This window comes from Pongo abelii, chromosome 4, assembly GCF_028885655.2.
Source record: "Pongo abelii isolate AG06213 chromosome 4, NHGRI_mPonAbe1-v2.0_pri, whole genome shotgun sequence".
In the NCBI taxonomy this organism is placed as follows: domain Eukaryota; kingdom Metazoa; phylum Chordata; class Mammalia; order Primates; family Hominidae; genus Pongo; species Pongo abelii.
In genome coordinates, this window is record NC_071989.2 from 168,010,149 (window position 1) to 168,037,348 (window position 27,200).

At 39.2% G+C, this 27,200-nt stretch overlaps 1 protein-coding gene across 2 annotated transcripts; it reads left to right on the top strand.

Annotated features, from left to right (window-relative positions):
* The first annotated feature begins 136 nt into the window (after window positions 1-136).
* UBLCP1 (ubiquitin like domain containing CTD phosphatase 1) lies at window positions 137-26,987 on the top strand. 2 transcript variants are annotated; one of them, NM_001133518.1, is given in 11 exon segments: window positions 1,742-1,812; window positions 7,331-7,530; window positions 8,362-8,453; window positions 8,814-8,899; window positions 8,982-9,097; window positions 12,974-13,072; window positions 15,541-15,578; window positions 16,109-16,207; window positions 19,210-19,326; window positions 24,162-24,289; window positions 25,865-26,987. In NM_001133518.1, coding segments are annotated over 10 exon segments (957 nt in total). In that variant the 5' UTR covers window positions 1,742-1,812; window positions 7,331-7,376; the 3' UTR covers window positions 25,893-26,987.
* The last annotated feature ends 213 nt before the right edge of the window (window positions 26,988-27,200 follow it).

The following is a 27,200-nucleotide window of genomic DNA, read 5'->3' on the forward strand; positions in this document are numbered from 1 at the left end:
GGCATCTTTAGCTGCTACAGAGATGCATGAATGAAGGACAAGTATATTATCCTCCACACATGAGAAGAGAGGCTCCAGGGAGCAACAGGAGGCAAAAGTTCTTCTTCTTTTCTTTTCTTCTTTTTTTTTTTAGAGATAGTCTTGCTCTATCACCCAGGACGGAGTGCAGTGGCATGATCTTGGCTCACTGCAACCTCCACCTCCCAGGCTCAAGTGATTCTCATGCCTCAGCCTGCCGAGTAGCTAGGGTTACAGGCACATGCCACCACACCTAGCTAATTTTTTTAACTTTTAGTAGAGACATGGTTTCACCATGTTGGCCAGGCTGGTCTTGAATTCCTGACCTCTAGTGATCTGCCTGTCTTGGCCTCCCAAAGTGCTGGGATTACAGGCATGAGCCACTGTGCCCGGCCAACATTTATCATTTGTGTTGAGCCTATTCCAACCTTTCTCCTCTATTTTGAAATATAAAATAAATTATTGATTACTATAGTCACCCTACTGTGCTGTGGAACGCTACAACTTATTCTTTCTGTCTAACCATATTTTCGCTCCTTTTAACTTCTCTTCATCTCCCTCTCCCTCCTTATCCTTCCCAGCCTCTGGTAACCACAATTTTACTCTCTATCTCCATGGAGTCAACTTTTTTTAGCTCCTACATATGAGCACCAAACTTCAACATAAGACCCAAAACTATGCAGCGATTCCAAGAAAACGATTTGAGAAAATGCTTGAAAATGTTGGTCTGGGCAATGATTTTTTTTTTAATTAAGACCTTCTGAAGAAAAGGGCATACTTTTCACTGAAAAAGTTTGAGTTTTTTAAATGAGCAGATACTCATGCATTACTAGTGCAGCCAAAAATTATCAAAAGTAGGGAAGAATGCAAAATAGCTCGTGCCTCTTAACTAAAGAACTGTTAAGATACAAAATTTGGCTCTTTGCTGCCTTTCCCTCACTGCCAAGAGGGAAACATGAATTAGTTACATTGCCGTCGTGCTCACTGGGAGTTCGCTGTATGGACCAGATGGGGACTGCTCCGAATTTCCATTCAAGTCTGACATTCTTTAGTCAGCGTTTGTGTAACCGGCTTTCCTTGCATTCAGAGGAAAGACAGCATGGAAGTATGGATGGGAAGGTTGAGACGATTCGATACTGTATGGTAACCTCGATCGCAGCTCTCCTATGAGACTTGCTTCCTGGATTCTGAGTCACTTAAGCTTGCCCCTTCTCTTTCCTGACCCTCTTCCGTTTCCCCTTAGATTGGAGATTCTCCTCAGATTCTGTCTCTGAAACTATTAGTGTTGGCAGCCCCTGGGCCCATGGAGGGGTCTCAAGTCTTCAGTTCTCAAAGATCACCTTTCAAGCTTCATTCGGAATATGATACAGCCACACGCGTCCTAGCCCTGAATCTCACGAAGACCTCAGTACACCTGGGAAAGGCAGCACACCCAGTTCCGACACTACTAGAGACGTCACACGCCTCAGCACCCATCCGCTCCCAGCCCAGAACAAGCGCACGCGCAGAACGAGAGAGCGGCCACCCAGGGATCGGGGCTATCTGCACAGCGGTTATAGTCTCGGAAGGGCCTGGCTTCTTCGTGGCTTTTTGGAGATCCCTTACAGCGGCCATTTGATTAGCACCCGAAGAGACTCAAAGGAAGCAGCTGTTCCGTCCTCAACATATTTCCGTTTCAAACCACCCACTTCCGGTTTTTCAGCCGGTTCCGGTCCCGCCCTTCACTTCCGGTCGCTTTCGTTCTCTCAGCGGCCGGTTTCTGCGTCCGCTGCCGCTGGTTCCACCGCGCTCCAGGTGAGGGGTTGCGGGGCACCTTGGCGCGCTGCCCGTGGAGACGCTGTTGGGGCTCGGGGACAGTGGCTTTGCCGCCCGCGCGGCGTGGCTTGCACTGCGGCGGGCTGGGGATAGTGTCTGTCCTAGTCTGACGCCCAGGCCCCTAGCCCCGGCCCGCTTAGTCGCGGGGGCCGCTGTCCTCCCATCCAGCAGTCTAGCCTATTTGAAGGGCTTTCTGTTTCCCAGTGGGTTTTGCGTCCCCAACTTCATTCCTCCATCTTCTCAGGCTTGTCCATCCCTCCCCTCACCCTCCTTGTTGAAGGCATCCCGGCCTTTTTGGTTCTGGAGCTTTCACCTGCCTCCTGATGCTACCCTAAATCAGTCAGTTAGCACAGCCCCCGACCCTGCACCACCTCGCGGTTGGTGCTGGTGTGTGGTTCTCGCCGGGAGTTCTTAGTGCTTCACGGTTATCTTTTGCTGGGATTGTTGAAAGTAAACCTCCCATTAATTCCCAAAGTGTTACTTTTACTGCTATACTTTAAAATTTCTTCATTTGCCACTTTTTAGGTTTGTGGTCCCGGGCAAGTTTAATTTCTTTTCAGGTTTCTCATTTGTATAATGAGGACAACAGCTGTTGGTTCAGGATTGTGAAGATTCAATGAGATAATTAAATTGTTCAGCATGTTTTTATTCCATCATGAACACCATTTGTATTGCGTTTTACAGTTTACAAAGTGCTGTCACAGGTGTTACTTCCTACCTTAACACTACTTCTGTCCAGTGAATATTAGTAGCCTCATCTTGTTGAGAAGACTGAGGCCGAGAGGTAGATTGACTAGGCAAAGTCAACACAGTATGTTAGGCAGAACTCCAACCTAAACAGCTATTCTTGACCCTAGGTTGACCATATGGAAGTGTATTCTTTGCTTGCTTGTTTGAGTTGCCAACTTCACTCCTCCCCACACCACAAATCATTTTTCAGCTTATAAATCTGATGGGATCTGAAATGATAACAAAATACTAAGAAAGAAGGTTAAATGTGAAAGCAAAATAGCTCATGCATTTATATCACAGTGCTTCACTGGTGTGAATGGTCTTAATGATGAAATGAGGTCCAGTAACTTTTAAACAAATCTTAAAGACATATGCATTTACAATTTTTATGGTGTTTGTTTTGCTTGGCCCTTTATGGCATTTGCCAACTTGGAATTTCCACTTGTGGGATAGATGCTTCGTAACGTTTTTTATGCTGCTTTATTAACCATATAGAGCCCATGCCCTCTGGCACATTTTTTTTTAAGGCTGAAAACATTGAAGAGCCTGTAGTACTGACTCTCAAATTTGAGCATTCATCAGAGGTGAGGAGGACTGACCTTGTTAAAACACAGATTCCTAGGTCCCTTCTCTCCACCCCAATTACATTTCTACCAAATTACCAAGTGAGGTCAATGCTGTTGGTTGGCCCAGGGACCACGCTTTGAAAACCACTAGTCTAGAAGAGCAATGACTTGTCCAGGGTCACCTGGAACTCAGATGATCTCACTCCAAACTCTGCACTACTACTCATCACAATATATGCGATATTAGTGCTGGTTGCCTTTCTAGCTCTTTTAGGATTCCCTTTTATTCTTATGTCTTAGAGAAAATATTTAAACTGTATTTCAGTTTAACTCAAAAGGTCCACTTTTAATTGAAGAATATAACATTTGTTATAGTTCTGTCTAAAATGGAATACGTTACCCTAAATTAACACACTTGCTTTACATTTTCAGTAGAACACGTTGTAAACATAGGAGTAAATATACATTTATAGTTCATATTTGTATTCATATATGAGTAAATATAAATATGAATTTATGGCTCTCTTTTCTAATTGGCCTCTTAGTAGGAGACACTGTTTTCAAATTATTTTTGGAAGTGGAGATTAAAAATTTGCCCTCTTTCTTGCAGATGGTCCTAATAGTTGCATGAAGAGTGCAATCAAATGTTTCATCAAATAAGTGAAAGCATTGGAAATACCAATACCTTGAGATTAGAAAATCCAATTCTCTGGACTGTGGGAGGAATGAGTTTTATGAAAAGTAGAAAGCTTTATGCAGGAAGAGACATATGTTTGGTTATTTACATGAGTGGCAGCCACTATATAATCTTTGTGTGCTTAGATCTGTACCCGTGGGTTTTGTATTTACTGATTGATATGGTTTGGCTGTGTCCCTACCAAAATCTCAACTTGAATTGTATCTCCCAGAATTCCCACTTGTTGTGGGAGGGACCCAGTGGGAGGTAATTGAATCATGGGGGCCGATTTTTCCCGTGCTATTCTTGTGATAGTGAGTAAGTCTCATGAGATCTGATGGATTTATCAGGAGTTTCCGCTTTTGCGTCTTCCTCATTCTCTCTTGCCACTGCCATGTAAGAAGTGCTTTTTACCTTCTGCCATGATTCTGAGGCCTTCCTAGCCATTGTGGAACTGTAAGTAGCTGGGATTACAGACACCCACCACCACGCCTGGCTAATTTTTTTGTGTATTTTTAGTAGAGATGGGGTTTCACCACATTGGCCAGGCTGGTCTTGAACTCCTGAGCTCAGGTGATCCACCTGCCTCAGCGTCCCAAAGTTCTGGGATTACAGGTATGAGCCACTGTGGCCAGCCTCGGGTATGTCTTAGCAGCATGAAAACAGACTAATACGGTAAATTGGTACCAGTAGAGTGGGGCATTGCTGAAAAGATACCCGAAAACGTGGAAGCAACTTTGGAACTGGGTAACAGGCAGAGGTTGGAACAGTTTGCAGGGCTCAGAAGAAGACAGGAAAATGTGGGAAAGTTTGGAACTTCCTAGAGACTTGTTGAATGGCTTTGCCCAAAATTCTGATAGCTATATGAACCATAAGGTCCAGGCTGAGGTGGTCTCAGATGGAAATGAGGAACTTGTTGGGAACTGGAGTAAAAGTGACTCTTGTTATGTATTAGCAAAGATACTGGCGACATTTTGCACCTGCCCTAGAGATTTGTGGAACTTTGAACTTCAGAAAGATGATTTAGGGTATCTGGCAGAAGAAATTTCTAAGCAGCAAAGCACTCAAGAGGTGATTTGGGTACTGTTAAAGGCATTCAGTTTTATAAGGGAAGCAGAGCATAGAAGTTTGGAAAATTAGCAGCCTGACTATGCAGTAGAAAAGAAAAACCCATTTTCTGGGGAGAAATTCAAGCTGGCTGCAGAAATCTGCATAAGTAGCAAGGAGCCTAATGTTAATCCCCTAGACCATGGGGAAAATGTCTCCAGGCTATGTCAAAGACCTACATGGCAGCCCCTCCCATCACAGGCCCGGAGGCCCAGGAAGGAAAAAAGGTTTCGTGGGCCCGGCCCAGGGTCCCCGTGCTGTGCGCAGCCTAGGGACTTGGTGCCCTGTATCCCAACCACTCCAGCCATGGCTGAAAGAGGCCAATGTACAGCTTGGGCTGTGGCTTCAGAGGGTGGAAGCCTCAAGCCTTGGTAGCTTCCGTATAGTGTTGAGCCTGTGGGTACACAGAAGTCAAGAATTGAGGTGGGAACCTGTGCCTAGATTTCAGAAGATATATGGAAACTCTTGGATGCCCTGGCAAAAGTTTGCTGCAGGGGTGGGGCCCTCATGGGGAGCCTCTGCTAGGGCAGTGTGGAAGGGAATTGTGGGGTCAGAGCCCCCATACAGAGTCCCTACTGGGGTACTGCCTAGTGGAGCTGAGAGAAGAGGGCCACCACCCTTCAGACCCCAGAATGGCAGATCTGATGACAGCTTGTACCATGCGCCTGGAAAATCTGCAGACACTCAATGCCAGCCCGTGAAAGCAGCTGGGAGGGAGGGTGTACCTTGCAAAGCCACAGGGGCGGAGCTGTCCAAGACCATAGGAACCCACCTCTTGCATCAGCGTGACCTGGATGTGAGATCTGGAGTCAAAGGAGATCATTTTGGAGTTTTAACATTTGACTGCCCCACTGGATTTCGGACTTGCATGGGCCCTGTAACCCCTTTGTTTTGGCCAATTTCTCCCATTTGGAACGGCTATATTTACCCAATACCTGTACCCCCATTGTACCTAGGAAGTAAATAGCTTTCTTTTGATTTTACAGGCTCATAGGCAAAAAGGACTTGCCTTGTCTTAGATGAGACTTTGGACTGTGGACTTTTGAGTTAATGCTGAAATGAATTAAGACTTTGGGGGACTGTTGGGGAGGCATGATTGGTTTTGAAATGTGAGGACATGAGATTTGGAGGGGCCAGGGGCAGAATGGTATGGTTTGGCTGTGTGCCCACCAAAATCTCAACTTGAATTGTATCTCCCATAATTCCTATGTGTTACGAGAGGGACCCAGGGGAAGGTAATTGAATCTTGGTGGTCTTTTCCATGCTATTCTCATGACAGTGAGTAAGTCTCATGAGATCTGATGGGTTTATCAGGGGTTTCCGCTTTTGCTTCTTCCTCATTCTGTCTTGCCACTGCCATATAAGAAGTGCTTTATGCCTTCCACCATGATTCTGAGGCCTCCCCAGACATTCTGGAACTGTAAAGTCCAGTTAAACCTCTTTCTCTTCCCAGTCTTGGGTATGTCTTTATTGGCAGTGTGAAAACAGACTAATACACTGATCTTTGATGCCTTAACTCCTGTACATTCAACTGAAGAGATACAATTGTGGAGGAGAAGAAACATAAGATTTAGTCAGAAGACCTGTTCTGTAACTAGCTATGTGTCTATGTACAGATTATATAGCCTCTCAAAACTCCTGTTTCCTTAATTGTAAAAGAGGGAAAACTTACCAAATTACTTTCTCTAATGAGATTGTGTAAAAACTTCAATTCATAAAATATGAAACAAAGAATGGCTATTTACTATTTATTTAGCACAGTGCCTGCCTGGAACATAGTAAGCTTTTAGTTTAAAAATATTTTTGTTTAACCAATACTTAATTTATGTCATGTTTACTAGGTGCCAGGCACTATGTAACTTGTAAATGTTAATTAAGTTAATCCTCATAAGAGCCCTAAGAAGTAGGTAGTTTCGTCATCCCTATTTTACAGATGAGGAAACCTAGGCACTGGGAGTCAAGTCACTTCTCAAAGTCAGATAGCTAAGTGGGAGAGATCTGGGATCTGAACCCAGGTCATCTGGCTCTAGAATCTGTGTTCTTAACTACACCACACTACCTTTCAAATGTTAAATAAACATGGATGGTCTATCAGGGAAGGACTTGCCTGTAGCATCAACCTGACCAAATAGAGCAGGAGGAATGATAGCTCATAATTGCACATTTCCAGTTGAACAGTGAGAGTCAGAGTCAGAGTATTAGAAAGTAGTAACTCTAAGCCAAAAATTAGGAGTGTGGGGGAATTTAACTTTGAGTCCTAGTATCTTTTGGTGTTCTGGTAGCACTCCTGTATGGACAAAAATCCTCTCTATCATAAGTTGTAAAATAGGGCTTAAACTGTAGACATAAAACTTAAAAGTTTGGCTTCAATAAACGTATCTATTTTAACTTGTTCACTTTTTGTCTTCCTTTCCAGGTATCTTTTTTTCTGAAGGAAAGCTGCTTCCTCATATGTTTCAAGAATGGCTCTCCCTATCATTGTAAAATGGGGTGGACAGGAGTATTCAGTGACCACACTTTCAGAAGATGATACTGTGCTCGATCTCAAACAGTTTCTCAAGACCCTTACAGGAGTTCTTCCAGAACGCCAAAAGTTACTTGGACTCAAAGTTAAAGGTAATTCTCTCCCCTCTTCAGACTTTTTGCATTGAATTTTTAGTATTATGAATTTTAATAATTATTTTGAATATAATTGTTTAATAATTTATACTTGCTATTAGTAGTTTAATAAGTCTTTCCCTTTCGAGATTTCTTTGGTAGAAATAGTCTTGTTTTAGTGGTAAAAGTAAGAATATTAAAGTGTCCTCGAAAATACCTTGATTATTAAGATTACTTTGATGTTTTAGACAGTCAGTATTTGCTTGTTAAACCTTTGGCACAGAAGTCCCAGATGAAACTCATTTATTTTCTGACATCTACCTTTTAGGACAGTGTTTTCATTATACCGAGGGCCTTGTACTCGTCCCAAATTATCTTTTCTGTTTCAAAAGTAAAGACAACATTTAAAAATTACAGGCAGCATTCATATCCAGTTTAAAAGGCATTTTTTTATGGTGTTTTGTGATTACCATATTGAAGAGTGAGTTTTGAGTAACAGTAAATCTGCAGTTTTCTTAGGCACTCAATTTTTAAGGCTTCCTGGAAAACAGTAATATTCATCTTGAACAACAGAATAAGACATGAATTAATTTTGTTTAGGTAGTTGAATAAAGGTGTTCATCTAACATAGAATTGGGGCGAAAATAACCCTTGTGTTAATTTTGACTTCTTCGTGTCTTAGATATGACTAATTCAGCAGAAACAATTTGTTAATGTAGAAAAAAACAAAACAACAAAAATTGCTGTGACATCTGTACCAAACCTTTTAATGTTAGGGTTTTTTATAATGGAATAGTGAAACCAGCACCTGAACTTTAGTGAGAAAACAGTCATTTGCTTGTATTATAGGCAAACCTGCAGAAAATGATGTTAAGCTTGGAGCTCTCAAACTGAAACCAAATACTAAAATCATGATGATGGGAACTCGTGAGGAGAGCTTGGTAAATGTTTACTTTTTGTTACCATTTGTCCATTTGAAGATATTATGATTTATACTACACTGTTGTATTATAGTTTCAATTGTGGTAAAATTGTCAGTCTAGCAATCAATGAAAAATAAAACCCACACCGTGAATGTGGTATTAACTGTGTAAGTATAGTAGTAGCACAAATGATCAAATTTAATATGGTAAATCTGCCCAGGAAACATACATAACGAATTATTAATTGTGGAAATTTTCCAGTGTGGGCTTAAAAGACTCTGGAACTCAAATTGTGTCTCTCATTTTATTTTTATGCTATGCATGTATTTGTTATATTAAGGATAATATGGTAAAACAAAACTTTTTCCATCTTAATAGGAGGATGTCTTAGGTCCACCCCCTGACAATGATGATGTCGTTAATGACTTTGATATTGAAGATGAAGTAGTTGAAGTAGAAAATAGGTAAGTGCTTTTCGCTTTAGAAATAATCAGTTGTCATGTGAGAACAAGTGAATATTTTATCTAATTATATGTTTTCCATTAGGGAAGAAAACCTACTGAAAATTTCTCGCAGAGTGAAAGAGTACAAAGTGGAAATTTTGAATCCTCCCAGGGAAGGGAAAAAGCTTTTGGTACTAGATGTTGATTATACATTATTTGGTAAGTCAGTTAAGAATGCTTTTCATTTTCTGTTACCCACAACAACTTTTTTTTTCTTTTCTTTGTTTTTTTTTTCTTAGCAACTCATGGTTCTCGTGAAATACTTGAAAACTTTTCTTATTACAAAAGTAAATCGCTCATTGTAGAAAATACAGATAAGCAAAAAAAAAAAAAAGTCATCTGTAATCCTGATACCCAAAGATGACCACTCTTAGTAATTTAATATATATCTTCTTTTTTTTTTTTTTATGAAGTATTTGTTGATGATTCTTGGGTGTTTCTCGGAGAGGGGGATATGGCAGGGTCATAGGATAATAGTGGAGAGAAGGTCAGGAGATAAACACATGAACAAAGGTCTCTGGTTTTCCTGGGCAGAGGTCCCTGTGGCCTTCTCCAGTGTTTGTGCCCCTGGGTACTTGAGATTAGGGAGTGGTGATGACTCTTAAAGCGCATGTTGCCTTCAAGCATCTGTTTAACAAAGCACATCTTGCACCGCCCTTAATCCATTTAACCCCGAGTTGACACAGCACATGTTTCAGAGAGCACGGGGCTGGGGGAAAGGCCATAGATCAACAGCATCCCAAGGCAGAAGAATTTCTCCTAGTCAGAACAAAATGGAGTCTCCTATGCCCACCTCTTTCTACACAGACACAGCAACAATCTGATCTCTCCTTTCTTTCCCCACACTTCCCCCCCTTCTTTTCAACAAAACCGCCATCGTCCTCATGGCCCGCTCCCGATGGTCGCTGTCTCTTCGGAGCTGTTGGGTACACCTCCCAGACAGGGCGGCCAGGCAGAGGTGCTCCTCACTTCCCAGACGGGGCGGCCGGGCAGAGACGCTCCTCACTTCCTCCCAGACGGGGTGGCAGCCAGGCAGAGGCGCTCCTCACCTCCCAGACGGGGCGGCCGGGCAGAGGCGCTCCTCACTTTCCAGACTGGGCAGCGGGGGAGAGGTGCTCCTCACCTCCCAGACGGCGTGGCCAGGCAGAGGCACTCCTCACTTCCCAGACGCGGTGGCAGCTGGGCAGAGGCGCTCCTCACTTCCCAGATGGGGCAGCCAGGCAGAGGCGCTCCTCACTTCCTCCCAGATGGGGTGGCGGCCAGGCAGAGGCACTCCTCACTTCCCAGACGGGGTGGCCGGGCAGAGGCGCTCCTCACTTCCCAGACGGGGCGGCCGGGCAGAGGTGCTCCTCACTTCCTCCCAGACGGGGTGGCGGCGGGGCAGAGGCGCTCCTCACCTCCCAGATGGGGCGGCCGGGCAGAGGCGCTCCTCACCTCCCAGACGGGGTGGCCTGGCAGAGGCGCTCCTCACTTCCCAGATGGGGCAGCCGGGCAGAGGCGCTCCTCACTTCCTCCCAGACCGGGTGGCGGCCAGGCAGAGGCGCTCCTCACCTCCCAGACGGGGCAGCCGGGCAGAGGCGCTCCTCACCTCCCAGACGGGGTGGCCAGGCAGAGGCGCTCCTCACTTCCCATACGGGGTGGCGGCCGGGCAGAGGCGCTCCTCACTTCCCAGATGGGGCAGCTGGGCAGAGGCGCTCCTCACTTCCTCCCAGACGGGGTGGCGGCTGGGCAGAGGCGCTCCTCACCTCCCAGACGGGGCGGCCGGGCAGAGGTGCTCCTCATCTCCCAGACGGGGCAGCCGGGCAGAGGTGCTCCTCACTTCCTCCCAGACAGGGTGGCAGCCGGGCAGAGGCACTCCTCACCTCCCAGATGGGGTGGCCAGGCAGAGGCGCTCCTCACTTCCCATACGGGGTGGCGGCCGGGCAGAGGCGCTCCTCACTTCCCAGATGGGGCAGCCGGGCAGAGGCACTCCTCAGTTCCTCCCAGACGGGGTGGTGGCCAGGCAGAGGCGCTCCTCGCCTCCCAGACGGGGCAACCGGGCAGAGGTGCTCGTCATCTCCCAGACGGGGCAGCCGGGCAGAGGTGCTCCTCACTTCCTCCCAGACGGGGTGGCGGCCGGGCAGAGGCACTCCTTACCTCCCAGACGGGGCGGCCGGGCAGAGGCACTCCTCACTTCCCAGACATTGGGCGACTGGGCAGAGGCACTCCTCACTTCCCAGACGGGGCAGCCGGGCAGAGGCACTCCTCACATCCCAGACGATGGGCGGCCGGGCAGAGACGTTCCTCACTTCCTGTACGGGATGGCGGCAGGGCAGAGGCGCTCCTCACTTCACAAATGGGGCAGCCGGGCAGAGGGGCTCCTCACATCCCAGATGATGGGCGGCCAGGCAGAGACGCTCCTCACTTCCTAGACGGGGTGGCGGCGGGGCAGAGGCTGTAATCTTAGCACTTTAAGAGGCCAAGGCAGGAGGCTGGTAGGTGGAGGTTGTAGCGAGCCGAGATCACGCCCCTGCCCTGCAGCCTGAGCACCATTGAGCATTGAGTGAGCGAGACTCCGTCTGCAATCCCAGCACCTCGGGAGGCCGAGGCAGGCAGATCACTCGAGGCCAGGAGCTGGAGACCAGCCCAGTCAACACGGCGAAACCCCGTCTCCACCAAAAACACAAACACCATTCAGGCGTGGTGGCACGCACCTGCAATCCCAGGCACTCGGCAGGCCGAGGCAGGAGAGTCGCAGGAGAGTCACAGGAGCCCGAGGCAGGGAGGTTGCAGCGAGCCGAAATCACGGCAGTACAGTCCAGCTTCGGCAACAGAGGGAGACCGAAAAAAGAAGGAGAGGGAGACCGAAGAAGGGGAGGGGGAGGGGGAGGGGGAGGGGGAGAGATTTAATATATATCTTCTAGACTGTTTGTATGGATCTCCTCTAATTCTTTTATTTAATAACAGATTGAACATCTTCTCAGTAAAATATTGTTTATTATGAATGATATATATATGTATGTATAGATATATATTTTTAATTTTTTTGGCCAGAAAGTATTCTAGTTTATGGATGCATCATCATTTAACCATGTTATTCCCTGTTGATTATAAATAATTTTTTATAAGGAATATTTAAAAAATTATTTTTGATATTTTATCACTAGTTTTCTGTTTAGTTATATTCAAGCAGATTCTTGAATTTCAAATTTCTCATGTAGGCCAGGTGCAGTGGCTCACATATGTATCCTGGCACTTTGGAAGGCTGAGGTGGGAGGATCGCTTGAGCTCAGGAGTTGGAAATCAACCTGGGCAACATAGCAAGACCTCATCTCTGCTAAAAACTAAAAATATTCGCTGGATGTGGTGGTATGCACCTAGTCCCAGCTACTTTAGGAGGCTGAGGTGGGAGGATCACTTGAGCCCAGATTAAGACTGCAGTGAGCTATGGAGTGCCACCGCACTCCAACCTGGGTGACAGAGTAAGACCTCGTCTCAAAAAAAAAAAAGAAAAAAATGTTTTGTGTTCATTGAAAAAGAAAGATGTTCCTTTTATGTCTAATGTTGGCAAGAAATAGTTAACTTCTGATATTGGAATTTATTTCTAACCCTAAACCTAAAACATAAGTTAATGTTCAGTTTTTAAAAATTTAATTAATTGGCCTGTCATTTTGATGAAATGTGATTATATCTGCAAGGTAGATGACTAAAGGTGAGTATAAGTGGACATAGTTTGCTTTTCATTATTAAAAAATAACATCTAAACTTTAGAGACTAGGTGAGAAAAAAATTTACAGTTTACTACTTAAGCCTGAATTTTCAGTATTGCTTTTTGCAAATTGAACAAAATTGATCGGCTAAAATTGGATCTTAAGGATTTTAAATTGTATGTTTTGGAAGACAGCTTTTTGTCAGCCAATGTAATTCAGTCTGAAGCAGTTTGCAATGAAATGTTTCTGTTTGCATTTCATAATATATTACATTTAATAATAATTGGTATTAGGTACTTGTTCATGATGGTAAACTAATAATAATTTATGATCAATTTTCTTTTAGACCACAGGTCTTGTGCAGAGACTGGGGTAGAATTAATGCGGCCATATCTTCATGAATTTCTAACATCTGCCTATGAAGATTATGACATTGTTATTTGGTGTAAGCTGTATTTTTTTGTTTAGATTTCCGTGGAAATAGGTTGTTCCTTATATTATTGTGCTGTATAAAATGTGACTTAAAATGACCTGTGTTTAAATATGAAATAGTTTTCATTTTTTAGCAAATTTCTAAAATGAAGCATGTATCACAATATAAACTTAAACATATATTGGCCATAAATATATGTTATGTTAAACTTAAACATAAATACCAGTGAGATAGTTGATTTAACTATAGGACATGAGTACATTATAGTGTAAGAATAAAAATGACTAATTTTCCCAATGACCCCACATTGATTTGAAGTTTTTCCTTCTGATTTTTTTTTTTTTAAACTAGGCACATATCTTTAGGGTCTCGCTGTGTTGCCCAGGCTGGTCTTGAACTCCTGGGCTCAAGTGATCCTCCTGCCTTGGCCTCCCAAAGTGCTGGATTATAGGCATGAGCCAACGTGCCCAGCCTTTCCTTCTGATCTTTGCTGAGGAATTCTTGATGCTTCAGAATATTTTTGTTTTCTCCTTTTTTCCTGACTCCAGTTTTAAAATACTTGGAAAAAGGTGTTTAAAACAAAATCACAGTGATATAGTTCTCTGGAAATAAAGGCAACTTGAATTACTTAAGGAAAAATTAGTATGTGGACTAAAGCCAGTGACATTGAAATTGTGGTCAATGGACCATTTCAAGAATGTACACGTCTGTGATAAGATACTGAGTTTGCTCCGAGAAGTAAATCTACTGTAATAGTAAGCACACTATTCAGTTCAATTAACGTTTTTTGGTAGCAAGATTTTCTTGGAAAATGAAGCAATGCATTGATTTACATCCCTCCTCCCCACAAATATTTAAAGTTGCCTCTTGGCAATGTCATAAGCAGAGAAGAGTTATCCTGACTGAATTAAATGAAGTCCCATCAAGTAAAGGTGCTACATTTCATTGTACTAGGTCTTTGAGAGAAATTATATAGTTGTTGCAGTCTGTAAATTCATTTTGTATTTTTCCTTATAATCAGAGTACTTCTGTTGTTTGTGATGTGTGAGTTCCATGTGAGTTCACAGCTGTTAAGATTAAAATTATTGTCAAAATATATAATTTTCTGGTTTAGTAAGATAAGGTGAAGAAAGCTTGCTGGTTTGTTTAGCAACTTTGACATCTAAGGTGATATTTGAGAAAAAAGTTTATCCTTTAAATGTTATTAAACTAGACTTATAAAATTTGAGAACCTTTTACAATAGTATATTTAAATTATTTTTATAAACTGTGATATTTTGTGGTAGTTCATTGGAAAGAGTACTTCACTTTGGAGCTAAATAGACTAGGATTTTAATTCTGGCTCTGTTCTTACTATGTGACACTGAACAGGTCACTTAATCTTTCTGAGCCTTAGTTTCCTCATTTGAGAAATGAAGATATCTAAATACATATTACAGGTTAGTTGTAAGAATAGAAGTATCAATATAGTAACTAGTACTATGTCTGACATATAGTTACTTAATAATTAGAAACTTTTTATTAGCTGTGAGTCTTTTTGGTTTTCATCTGATAATTACAGATACAAAATAAGTACTGGATTAAATTTTTTTCTGTCTTATGATTATTTTCATTGGAGATACAACAGTCTTTAAAATTTTAGCCCAACTGACCAGTTTTGTACGTGTAAGGTGATTCTTCTGTTTTTTGTATGTGTGCACGCTGAAGATTTTTTATTTTGAGAACTCAGGTTCCTCTTTTGCTTTTAAAAATCACACACACACACACTTTAAATAATTAAATTGCTTTTTCTCTTTTTAAACATTTTACTTGGTTATACCTGTATAGTTTAGTCCAGTAAACCAGGAGAGCACATAAAGATGAGGATTTAATTTTAGTATTAATGATCTCAAAGCTGGTTAATGTCTGACAATGAGCAGATACATGATGCAGGTATACTTCATGAATTTGTCTCATTTCTTGTTAGAAGCTGCTAGACTCAGTGAGCTTTAATTTGCTGAGACTGACAAAATGCAGATTTTCATTGAACCTAACTAGCTGGTTTTCAACATAAACTTTTGACACACAACAATATGCTTATATTGACACTATGTATACCTGTGCATTGCCTAGAAGTAGGGACGTGGAAAAAAGTGATCCAGGCACCCAAGTTTAAGTTTGGAATTGATAGTGTCAGGGCTGATTTAAAAAGAGAGTTTAGGTCTTGATTTATAAATTTCCTAGGTTCAGGGTTCTTTTGAGCATGGGTTACCTGTATCTTATAGATAAAAGTTGTTTAAAATTTATTCTGTCTTGAAGACACACTGCAGTAAGTTTACTTTTATCAATATTTAAAAGAAAATTACCATAAATATACTAGGGACTGTTAATTCTGATGCATTTAAACTTTTAGTTTTGCTTAGAAAACTTACTTATACAGATTTTTTTTAAAGAAATTCAAGCTTTTCATATGTATTGTATTATCATTCCTCGTGTTTTAGCTGCAACAAATATGAAGTGGATTGAAGCTAAAATGAAAGTAAGTGTTAGAAAGCAATCCATTTAAAAATATTTTCAAACTGCACTTGTCTTGTTAAAAGTTCTAGAACTGAATTAATTTTATTCTTACTGGAGGGCACTTAGTAGATAGATAAATGCCATTATTGGGAGTAGAGGTGTTTTTAAAGTGTATTTAATAAGTGGATTGTACTGAATCCCTAAGTCTTTTTTAAGAAGAAGTATAACTAAGCTTGTCTCCTCCCCCACATTCTTCCTCATTTTACCATAATACTTTATTTTCCTTCTTTTGCTCTGGTGCGCAATACTTAAAGAGTCAGTATTCTCCTAAAATGGTAAATTAGGAAGTAATCTATTTCTAGTTTATTTTCCTTGGTCTACCATTTATTGACTTAGCTAAGTGAAACTAAAATACTTCCTAGTTGTTTAGCAAGATGTAGTGGCCAGTGGTGTAGAAAGTTGGCATTATGAGAAATTGCAGCTAGAATATTCAGAAAATCTGAAATTTTCCACATTACTATGTTTTAATCTCACAAATATTTGTGTTTATAGGAGCTGGGAGTGAGCACAAATGCAAATTATAAGATTACTTTCATGTTGGATAGTGCTGCTATGATAACAGTACATACTCCAAGGAGAGGATTAATAGATGTAAGAAGTCATTTTATTTCTATTTAATGACACCATGGTTATTTTCCAGTGTACTTTTTATGTTTATACTGATGGAGTAAATAAAGAAAGAGTGTAGAGATTCATCTGAGTGAATAATAAAGTGGTTGAGTTTTGACATAGGAAAATGTATTTAAGGTTAAAAGATTTTTTTTTTTTTTTTTTTTTTTTTTGAGATCTCACTGTGTCGCCCAGGCTGGAGTGCAGTGGTGCGATCTCGGCTCACTGCAAGCTCCGCCTGCCAGGTTCATGCCATTCTCCTGCTCAGCCTCCAGAGTAGCTGGGACTACAGGCGCCCACCACCACGCCCGGCTAATTTTTTTGTATTTTCAGTAGAGACGGGGTTTCGCCGTGTTAGCCAGGATGGTCTCGATCTCCTGACCTCGTGATCTGCCTGCCTCCGCCTCCCAAAGTGCTGGGATTACGGGCGTGAGCCACCGTGCCCAGCCAAGGTTAAAAGATTTGAATTTTAATGATAAAATTAAGGATCTTGAAGTAGGACTGTCAAGGAAGAAACTTGTGATTGTGGGTAATTGACCTGTGTTGATGACAGCACAATGTTACTGGGCAGAGTAGGTGATAAAAATACTGAATATTATCAAGGAAGATACTAGAAACAAGTGAAAACACTCACCCTGCCCTGTATGAAACTGGTAATAAAAGCAGATGCATCATGATGCATGTACTTTGGGATGATGCTAAAGAATAGCAGCAAGAACAATCAGAGAAAAGGGTTGGGCTAATCAGTTATTTTACTCATCAAGTAACTACTCATACTATTAAGTATCTACTGTCTGGAAGGCCCTGTGATAGGCACTGTTGGGAATAAAGAGATGAGTGAGACACAGTCCATACCATTTGAAAGCACCCAAACTGTTAGCTGGGCTGGATAATGCACGTCCGTAATCCCAGCTACTCAGGAGGCTGAGGCAGGAGAATTGCTCAAACCCAGGGGGTGGAGGTTGCAGTGAGCTGAGATTGAGCCACTGCACTCCACCCTGGGTGACAGAGCAAGACTCTGTCTCAACAAAATAAAGTAGAAATAAAATAAAAGCACCTAAACTAATAGGAATTGAGGAGAACTTAGGATACGAGAAAACCTTAGGGGAGACAGTATTAAAATTATCAAAACCATAAATAGGATGATTTAAGGGCATGGGGACTTGTTCTATAAAAGAAATACTGCATGTATCGAGAAAAAGATGACTTATATACTAAAGTAAAATAATACATTTACAAAATCTTAACGTTAAAAATTACTTAGGGAAATGTTAAACATGTTTTATAACAGTGAAAAATTAAAGGAATAAAAATAATCCTCAATATCCAGCAATAGGGAATTGGATATATAAATTACTGCTACCCATGTAAGGGACTGCAGCTCATCATTTGATGTAGTAGGAGATGTAATGATTTAGAAATTTTCATGACACATTTAAGTGAAAGAAGTATTTTAGAGAACACTGTCGTAAGCCGTTAGAAAATAGTTCCTAACCTTTGTTTGGTTCAGGATTATCCTTAGTTTAACAAAGAACCTGTCAGCTCTCTGAGGCTGCTCTTGTTTATAAAAATGCGTAGAGGCAATATATCAGAATATTGAGTTGTTGCCCTTGGTACTGACTAGATTATTGATGATTTAAAATTTTCCTTTGTGCTTTTCAGTATTTTCATGTTTTTCTGTAGTTAGCAATATTACTTTCCTAATTGAGAGCAAAGTAGTTTGTGTTTTGGGGAACATAGGTGCTTGACCTAATTACCAAATGACAGCACTTTTTAAGAGGATGTGGGATTTTTATTCTGGATGTCATAAAAAATGACCTCTGTTGTCATATTTCTTGAGGCTTTTGTTAGCTAAAAATCCACAAAATATGGTGTATTGTATTAATTCCTATATATTTGTCTTCATTTCGTGGGGGGAGGAGGGGGCGGTTTCTGTTTCAGTAGTAAACAAGATCAGTAGCAAAAAAAAAAAAATCAGGAAAGTAAAATTTTAGTAAATTAAAATATTTCATTAACATTTTTTGTAATAGGCAGGACAATAGGAAGGAAAAAGCTTTCTCCAAATTAAATTATAGGAGGAAAAAAAATTTTTAAGTTACAACTTTTATCACTATTTGTTACCACTTAATCTCATATATTTATTATTACATTCTGTTCTCATAATACCGTAAGACTTCTGTCTTCAGCAAAAGCAATTTTCTAAAAATTAATTTAAAAAATTTTCCGAATGTGTAATACATTTGCATGACTAAAAAAATAGTAAAGTACATAATGAAAAGTCATCTTTCACCTGGTACCTAGCCGCAGTCAGTGTTATTTCCTCTGTGGTCTTACAGAGACTTTACAGAAATACCAACAGGTAAGACTATATAAGAAATTATCTCTTTGAAGCTTCAGTTTAAGAATTCAGAAATAAGAGTAAGAATTTGTAAAATATGGTGCTTCCGAAGTTAAGCAATCAAATTCCCTAGAAATTATGCACCTGTGCCACTGAGTTAAAGACAAAATGAGTTCTTCCTCTATAAAATATTCAAATTATCAATTGAAAGAGCCAAATACATTTTTTTTTTTGACTAGGGTGTTCTGGTTTTGAAAGCAGACTCCATGTGACTCCCAAGCTCTGAGAAGGAACGTGTTAACCGAGGAAGTCATGTGACTGCATAGCAGACATCTAAACAATTACTTTGGATTTTTAAAATATTAAATAATTTATTTATTTTACCCAAAATCTTCACGTTAAAATTATGGAAAGTTTTATAATGGGTTTAGTTCAGTTGGACATGAACAAACCTTTCAGAAGTTTCAATATTGCAAAATGCATTGTGCTTTAAAGTGGTTTGCATTTAATGATTAGCTCACACCTGTCTTACAGGGGGAAAGGAACGCTTTGGCATTGTTCTGCAGGGCAGTTTGCAGTATTCCTGCTTTTAAGACAGGATGAAATATTGATAAAATTTGAGTTAAATGTAAACTTTTATTCTAAGGTAAAGCCTCTTGGTGTTATATGGGGAAAGTTTTCGGAGTTTTACAGCAAGAAAAACACCATTATGTTTGATGACATAGGGAGAAATTTTCTAATGAACCCACAGAATGGACTAAAGGTAAGACATACTTTTACTTGTTATGTGCTCATGTAATCTGGACTGTGTGGTAGAACTTTTGTAGTAAGCACTGTTGAATTTCATATATTTTTGGAAGTACTGTATTCTTATGTCATAGGCAAGAAAAGTTTAAGAACAATTCATATAGAAATTGAACTTTGTCTTTTTTGCATTAATGTCTTCATAGTTAGCTAGTTCATCCAAGTATTAGTTTGTTTATTTATTTATTTATTTTTGAGACGGGATCTCACTCTGTCGCCCAGGCTGGAGTGTGGTGGCACGATCTCGGCTCACTGCAACCTCCACCTCCTAGGTTCAAGTGATTCTCCTGCCTCAGCCTCCTGAGTAGCTAGGATTACAGGCACGCACCGCCACACCCAGCTAATTTTTGTATTTTTAGTAGAGACAGGGTTTCACCATGTTGACCAGGCTGATCTCAGACTCCTGACCTCGTGATCTGCCCACCTCGACCTCCCACAAGTGCTGGGATTACAGGCATGAGCCACTTCGCCTGGCCCAAGTGTTTTATTTTTCATTAGCTCTGTGGGAGCAACATGGGCTTCCCAACATTGACTTTTAGCATCAAAAGTGAAATCATTAGTTATTTTTTTAGGTATACAAATCTTGGCATTTTAAACATTCTGGTTAGCTTGAGAAATGGCAGTAAGGGTACTTTGTTTTTTCTTTTTAAACTGAAACTAAAGACGTTTTTGAAAATTCCTAGATGGCAAGTACAGATCTTAGAATTAGATATTGCCAGAGCTAGAAGGAACCACAGTCATTTCTTGCCTACCTTCTTAACTTTGGAAACAGTGTGAGGTTGAAGAAGTTCCTGATTTGCCCAAGATTGTATGTGTAACTGGCTAATGACAGAATTTGGGTTAGACTCTAGTGACTTGGTTCCTAGGTCAGTGACAATCTTAGCATGCAATTGCATGCAGTCATATGTGACATTTCATCCTGGTAACAGTGTAAAATTGGTAAGAGTGAAATTTGAAACTTAAAAGTTTCTGGTACCCATAGTTGATTACATGTTGGCGCAATATGAAAATGGAAAAGATAGCTCTATACTATGGCACTATTGCATATGGAGTCTCCATTCGAAGTGGCAGTCCTGACACTGAGATGTTTTCATTCTCAGTGCTAAACTTTTCTACTAGCTGGGTGGGTCCTTGGTAGTTTTAAAAGACAAGAGAGAAAAACTTAAAGTACATTTTTTAAACCTTTCTTACAGACTGTTGATTTGATTTTTTGTTTACAATGAGGATATTTTAGGGAAAGAATACTAATCTAGGTAGTGAGTTGCCATAAGTATAAAAACTGTTGACTTGGAAGAAAAGTGGTTATGTTGTCCTTAATGGTTTCTGTTTAGGGCTTGGAGAGAAGCGCTTTTCTTACATGTACTTGACCAGGTATAAGGTACAAAAATGTATTCTTGAGTCTTGAGAAGAAATGTGGTTTATGAAATGTGGTTAATTGTTTGTGAAACTAATGGTTATTACCTGTTCTTGCAAGGAGGTGATCCCATGATGGTCAAGAATAATTTTTGAGGAGACGTTTAGCTTTAAAAAAAAAAAAAATCATTAGTTTCGTGTTTGTTTAGAAGAAACTTTGTTTTCCTAACCAACATTGAGCTCCATTCATCTCTTGATGCAGGGAGAGATGTTATTGTAAATGTCTAGTTCTTTATGTTACTTTACAGTAGGGTTTTTAAAAGACTGTACTCAGTAGACCCACTGAAGGAATTCCTAAAAATACATATGTCCCCATCCCCTAAATTCTAATTCCAGAGGTAGATTTAGATACTTCACAGGCGGTCCTTGTATGTCTTTTATTGAAAACCTCTTTTTTATAAAATTAATCTACCCAAGATAACACTTCATGAAAACCTCTTTTAAGGTTAAAGATTAAAGGTTAAGATTAAGATTAAAGATCTGCCCACGTCAGCATAGAAACAGGTGGGGTTTTTTGACAGGGTCTTGCTCTGTCACCCAGGCTGGAGTGCAGTGGCATGATCACAGCTCATTGCAGCCTCGACTTCCCTTGCTCCAGTGATCCTCACATGTCAGCCTCCCGAGTAACTGGGACTACAGGCACATATTACCACACCTGGCTAATTTTTGTATTTTTGGTAGAGACAAGGTTTCGCCACGTTGCCTAGGCTGGTCTCGAGCTCCTGAGCTCAAGCGATCCACCTATCTCAGCCTCTCAAAGTGCTGGGATTATAGGCATGAGCCACTGCGCCCAGCCCAGAAAGAGTTCTAAAATGGAGAAATATCCTCAAATGCTGTGTTTTGTTATCATGCTTTCATAATGTGCTTGGTAGAAATCTCAAAGATTTCATGTAGATCTTAAAAATAAGACTGCTAATTTTTAAAATAGTTAACTTCTGTTAAACATAAGCTTGTCAGTCATAAGGTTTGAAGTACATGGAAGGTACTGTGAATATGAATTTAGAATTACACTAAAAAAAAGAATGAATCTTGGTCATCGATAAAGCAGCTTATCAGCTGAAAACTCTATTTTTATTGTCTGTACAAGGAAATTATGATATAGGAGAATTCAGCTAATCTAGACAGTCTTAAGTTTCTAAAAATGCTTCCTTGACCTGAGACAAGATGATGGTTTCCTGTCCTTTTAGTGATCACTTAGATCAGTTTTTAAAAATGTACAGTAAACAGTGGTTATATTGGAGCAAGTGAAGTCAATTAGGTGAATAGATTTTCACGCTTAATTTGTTTATTTAAAATTTTAGAACCAGAATCATTAGAATATTTTAGTTTTGTTGTTTAATAGTGCTTAAGATCAAATGTTTGGAAAGTAAAAATAACTTAGCAGAGCCTTGGGTTGAAAATCTTATTTACTACCCACCAACCCTGTAATTTCCTGCTGTTTAAATTTGGACACTTTGGTACATTATATATTAATTGTTTAAAAGTTAATTTGTTGCCTTTCAGTTCTTAGGAAGTGAATGAAGGAATACTTTAAAACATTACCGTATTGCCCAGGATTATGCAGAAACTCATTTCACTACATCCTCATATCATGCCTCTGTTTACTCCCATCCCCAGTGCCTAAGCAAGGCCCTGTAAAGCGTCGTCTTCATCCCCCACATTCACTGCTGCTGGGAAACAGCACTGCTGCACTACCTTTTTGGAAGTGGGATCTCCCACAAATGCTGATTTCTGAGAAGACTCCCTTTGACAGCTCTGACTGGTGCCCTTCAAGCAGTATGGGAGCCAGCTAACAGTGTGGAGGTCACTAGCACCAAGCTGTTCTGATGAGAGTAGAACACCTGGGAAAATTTTCTTCTGTCCATTTCAGACTGGTGGTGTTTTTCCATTGACAGAAGAAAAGTATGTAAAAAATACTTAAACCCTTCCCTACACTTAATAGGTATGGTAGTAGACTCCTTTGGGCTCACTCATTGTTCTTGCTTCTCAGTAAGTGACAATGATTAAATATCATTCATTTTTCAGTGTTAACTGTGTAAAATTAATAACTAATGACCAAAAAAAAAAAAAAACCAATTTGCATTTTCTCCAAATCAAAAGAATATACTAATACTTTGCTAAATATGATGAAATCAGTCCTTACATGTGTGCTTTAGGAATATGTATGATTTTTTTTTTAACGATAACAGAAAAATTCAAATGTAAACAGAACTATATAAAATTGCTTAAACCCCTATGTAGATATCATTCAGTTTAAATTAGCTTATTAATTCATGGATGGTTATTGTTTACTCTATACCCTACTTCCCTCTCCTTAATATTTTGAAGTAAATCTTAGTCATATCATATTATCTAAACTTAATTTAAAATTATTGAAAGACTATCTTGAGTTGTATAAAGATATTTGAGCAGGTGTCTTTTACAAAACAGCAAAATTCTTTATTGAAGCTATAAAATAAGGAAAAGTGCATAAATTTATAGTTTAACAAATTGTAAAGATAATTCTTGTAAAAAATTTTATTCCACTAAAATTACTCATGATTTTCCTTTCCAAAGATAAACACTATTACCATCTTGATTTATCGTCCTCTAGTCTTTTTTAAGCATAGATTTATGCACAAATCTAGATAAAGATTGCATATAAACATATGCATTCATAGCACTGCCACTCAAGTCAAGATATGATATTCTTTACCAATTGCAGCCCCCTACCTCGGTCTATTATTCTGACATCTGTGGTTTGAAATAATGCTTTTTAAACTCTTTTTCATCATAAAATAGATCAGCCTTAAACATTTGGAAAATATGGCAGTTCTTTTTATGGAAAACTCTTGCATAATTAAAAATGATTTTAATGGAGAATTTAATGATAAAGAAAAATGCTTATGATAAAATGTAGGAGGAAACAGGTTATATAAATGTATAATGATATCTCAGCTATATAAAAATTTAATAGAAAAATAAAATAAAAATCATCATAGTTAAAATCTGTACTGTTAGATCAAGCTGGTATTTGGGTTAAATTTTTATGCATAAAATAATGTGAATGAAATTAATTAGAAGCAACTAGAATGATAGGAGGCGGGAAAGGCTAAGTAGTTTTGCAAAGTAGAGTAGCTATGTATGGATTCAAGTGCAGTAAGAAAGCTGGTGTTGTCAGGTTCAGATTGAAAAGATAATGTTAGGTAAAATAGGTAGAAGAGTTTGTAATTTGTAAACATTATACATGACTTTCTACTTAGGCCAATATAAAAGTAATTTTTAGTATTTATGTTCTTGGTGATATTTTAACCTCATTAACTCTAATTGGAATGATAGTATAGATTTGTTAGTTTTCCTTATCACATTGTGATGTGTTGAGTAATGTTTGTTTCCTAATAGATAAGGCCTTTTATGAAAGCGCACCTAAATCGTGATAAAGACAAAGAACTTTTAAAATTAACTCAGTACCTCAAGGAAATAGCAAAATTAGATGACTTTTTGGATCTAAATCACAAATATTGGGAAAGGTAAGTTTTAATTGCTTATTTATTTTCTCTTTACATCAATGAAGAAAAAAATATCATTTTTCATCGGTGACCCCAGTATATATATAGCTGTCTTAATTTTTATTTAAAATAGATGACTTCTAAAAACATTTTCTAATCCAGTGACCTACCCCCTGAAAGTATTTTCCCCTTTCGTCTTAACCTCTAACTTGTTCATAAACATACCTCTTGTAAGCTCTTTAATACTTCTAGAAGAGAGAACTTGAGAGACTAGCATATGTTGGTGATGCTGCCTGTAAATTATTTTGTGATGTTAGGTAGGCTACTCCTTTATGAATCACATGGAATATAATCCCTCTTCTCATACTGTAACTTAATGTCAGGATAAAATAAAACACATGTAAAAATTTCATAAATAGTGTTAAAAATTACAAGTAATTTGTGTGTAGCAGAGAAATTAGAAAAGTTTATCCCACTAAAAAAACAATTACTCATAATTTTCCTTTTTAAAGATAACCACTCTTACCATCTTGGTATATAGTCTTTCAGTCTTTTATCTAAACCCAAATGTATGCACAAATCTATATAGACGTTGCCTATAAACATCAAGGTTTTGAGACAGAGAAAAGCCCCCAGAGAAGTGGAAGGTATTACTATGTATTACAGTATTTGGGGGGGAATTAGATCTTTAAGGATCTGGTTCCAGTAATACAGCACCAAAAGAAACTATTTGTGTAATAATAACACTTTGGCTTTTCACATTCCACTTTTGACTTTTCAGATCACTTTGACACAAGTCTTCTAAGAGTCTATAATCCTAATAGGAAGATAAAGCAGACATTTTTACCCCCATCTTTAAATTGCAAATGATGTAACTGAGTCATGGAGATAGTAAATACTTAGTGCAGTGCCGCAAAGTGAGCAAATTGTACCAGCAAAACATGTCCAAGTTTGCTGATTTTAGGAACTCTTTCCCCATCCTCACACCACCAATTATAGTAGTTTGTAAATGTTAGAAATAGAGATCAAGTTTTTAATTTAGTGGTAGATTTCTATTAAACAATATGAAAAACACTTATTTGCTTAGTAAATTAATGTCTTGTATCTTTTACACTCTTGATCAAAGACCTTTAGCATCTTTTGCCCACTGTCTTGATGTAACAAAAATAAGATCTTTATGAAGTTTGATCTGTATTTGGAAGTTACAATACTAGTTAATATAGTGACTTTCACATTGAAAGTAAGGCAGTATGGAGTGGTAGTCAATGAGTACGACTCCAAGTCTGGAGCCTTGTTTTGAATCTAGGCTCTTCCACTTTCTAGCTGTGTGAATTTGGGCAAATTGCTTAACCTCTTTGTGCCTGTAAAATAGGAATAATTCTAATAGAAACTCCTCAGAGCTGTTGTGAAGACTAAATGAATTAATACATGTACTTAGAACTGTGCGTGCACATAACCAGTAGATGTAAGTGACTATTAAGAATACTCATCTTGAAATGTTTTGTTATTAGAAGAAACTCCTTTGGGAGCAAAGTTAGGTTATCTTCATGAATTTAGCATGATACAGCTTTGACATCTTTATTTTATTTCTTGCAGATATCTCTCAAAGAAGCAAGGACAGTAGTTACAAGTTATACTGGCAGTTATTGAAGATACTTAAGATCCAAGAACTTCTTGCTTTTATGCTAGAAATCATTATGATAGTGCTGGACACTGAAGCAAATACCATACTGCTTATACTTGGTCTTCCAGTTTTTTGTAAATTTAATTTTATATTTTTTGAAGATGATAGCAATATGCTAAAAAATGCTTGTCCCCTATATGAATATTCTGTTATGCTTGAAAAATATTTTCTCCAGCGTTGGTTACTAACCACCCCACCCCCTCACCACACACACACACACACACACACACACACACACACACAAAGTGGAGAAAAATGTATACTCAACAATGTCATTTTGTGACTTTGGAAACAAGTTATGTTTTGTGTTTTTGTCTCATTGTGTTATTGTCTGACTAAATCTAAAACCAAACCCATGTTGAAACTAGTACTTTTCCCTTTAAAAACAAACAAACAAAAAAAACAAAAAAAAACCTTTTTGATTAAAGAACCTAGTTTGCTATGCTTAAAATTACCAAGAATTTTTTATTTCTTTGTCATAGACACAGTTTCTCTTCTGTATGCCACTAGTTACATTTCTAAATTCTGAGCGGTCTCAGTTAGGCCTGTATGTGTGTACATGTCCAAGTAAAGCTGGAAAACGTCAGTCTTGACACAGCTGTGTCTTAGTATGAGAAACAGAAGACTGAAGAATAAAAACTAAGGAACAAGAATGAGTCTCTTTTTGGTGGCTAAGTAGAATCTTCCTAAAACCATTGTCATAAAAGCAGTTAAAGGCAATAAATTTTTAAAAGGGACATATCACTGATTGATTCCTAAAAAGCATGAACAAAAAGTTTTTGTTCTGTTCCAGCTATATCTTGTCTAAGTGCTAACACTGTTTCAGTGAAAATATCTAGCCATAAGATTAAAAAAAATATTATTTGCAATGCTTAAGCCTGCAGATATGTAAAGTGACCACTGTTTTGTGTTGACAATATTGCTTTATACAGTTCTTGTATTTGAAAGGAATTGATCCTTTTAAAGAAACATGGTGTATATTGTTCTTACAGGACTAATTTCAGTGGTGTAAATAATAAATATCTTTTCTTAAAACATTGGTTATCTGTTCTATATTACCACAGATATTTTACCTCTTTGTTGAATGAGAAAATGAACATTATATTCAGGCAAGGATCTCTTGCAAAAACTTAAATGTGTATGGTGATGTTAAAGGTGTGTATATCACTATTTATACATTCAGGAGTAGTTTTAGCAGCTAATCAGATACATAAAATTACTTAATTCTAATAAGTACCTTTTTTTCAG

Excerpts from the sequence above, each read along its gene's own strand:
- UBLCP1 (XM_063723929.1), top strand. The coding sequence starts at position 7,377 with ATGGCTCTCCCTATCATTGTAAAATGGGGTGGACAGGAGTATTCAGTG. Across the intron at positions 8,454-8,813 it reads GAACTCGTGAGGAGAGCTTG|GAGGATGTCTTAGGTCCACC; the intron begins GTAAATGTTTAC and ends CCATCTTAATAG. Across the intron at positions 15,579-19,209 it reads GGATTGAAGCTAAAATGAAA|GTAAAGCCTCTTGGTGTTAT; the intron begins GTAAGTGTTAGA and ends TTTTATTCTAAG.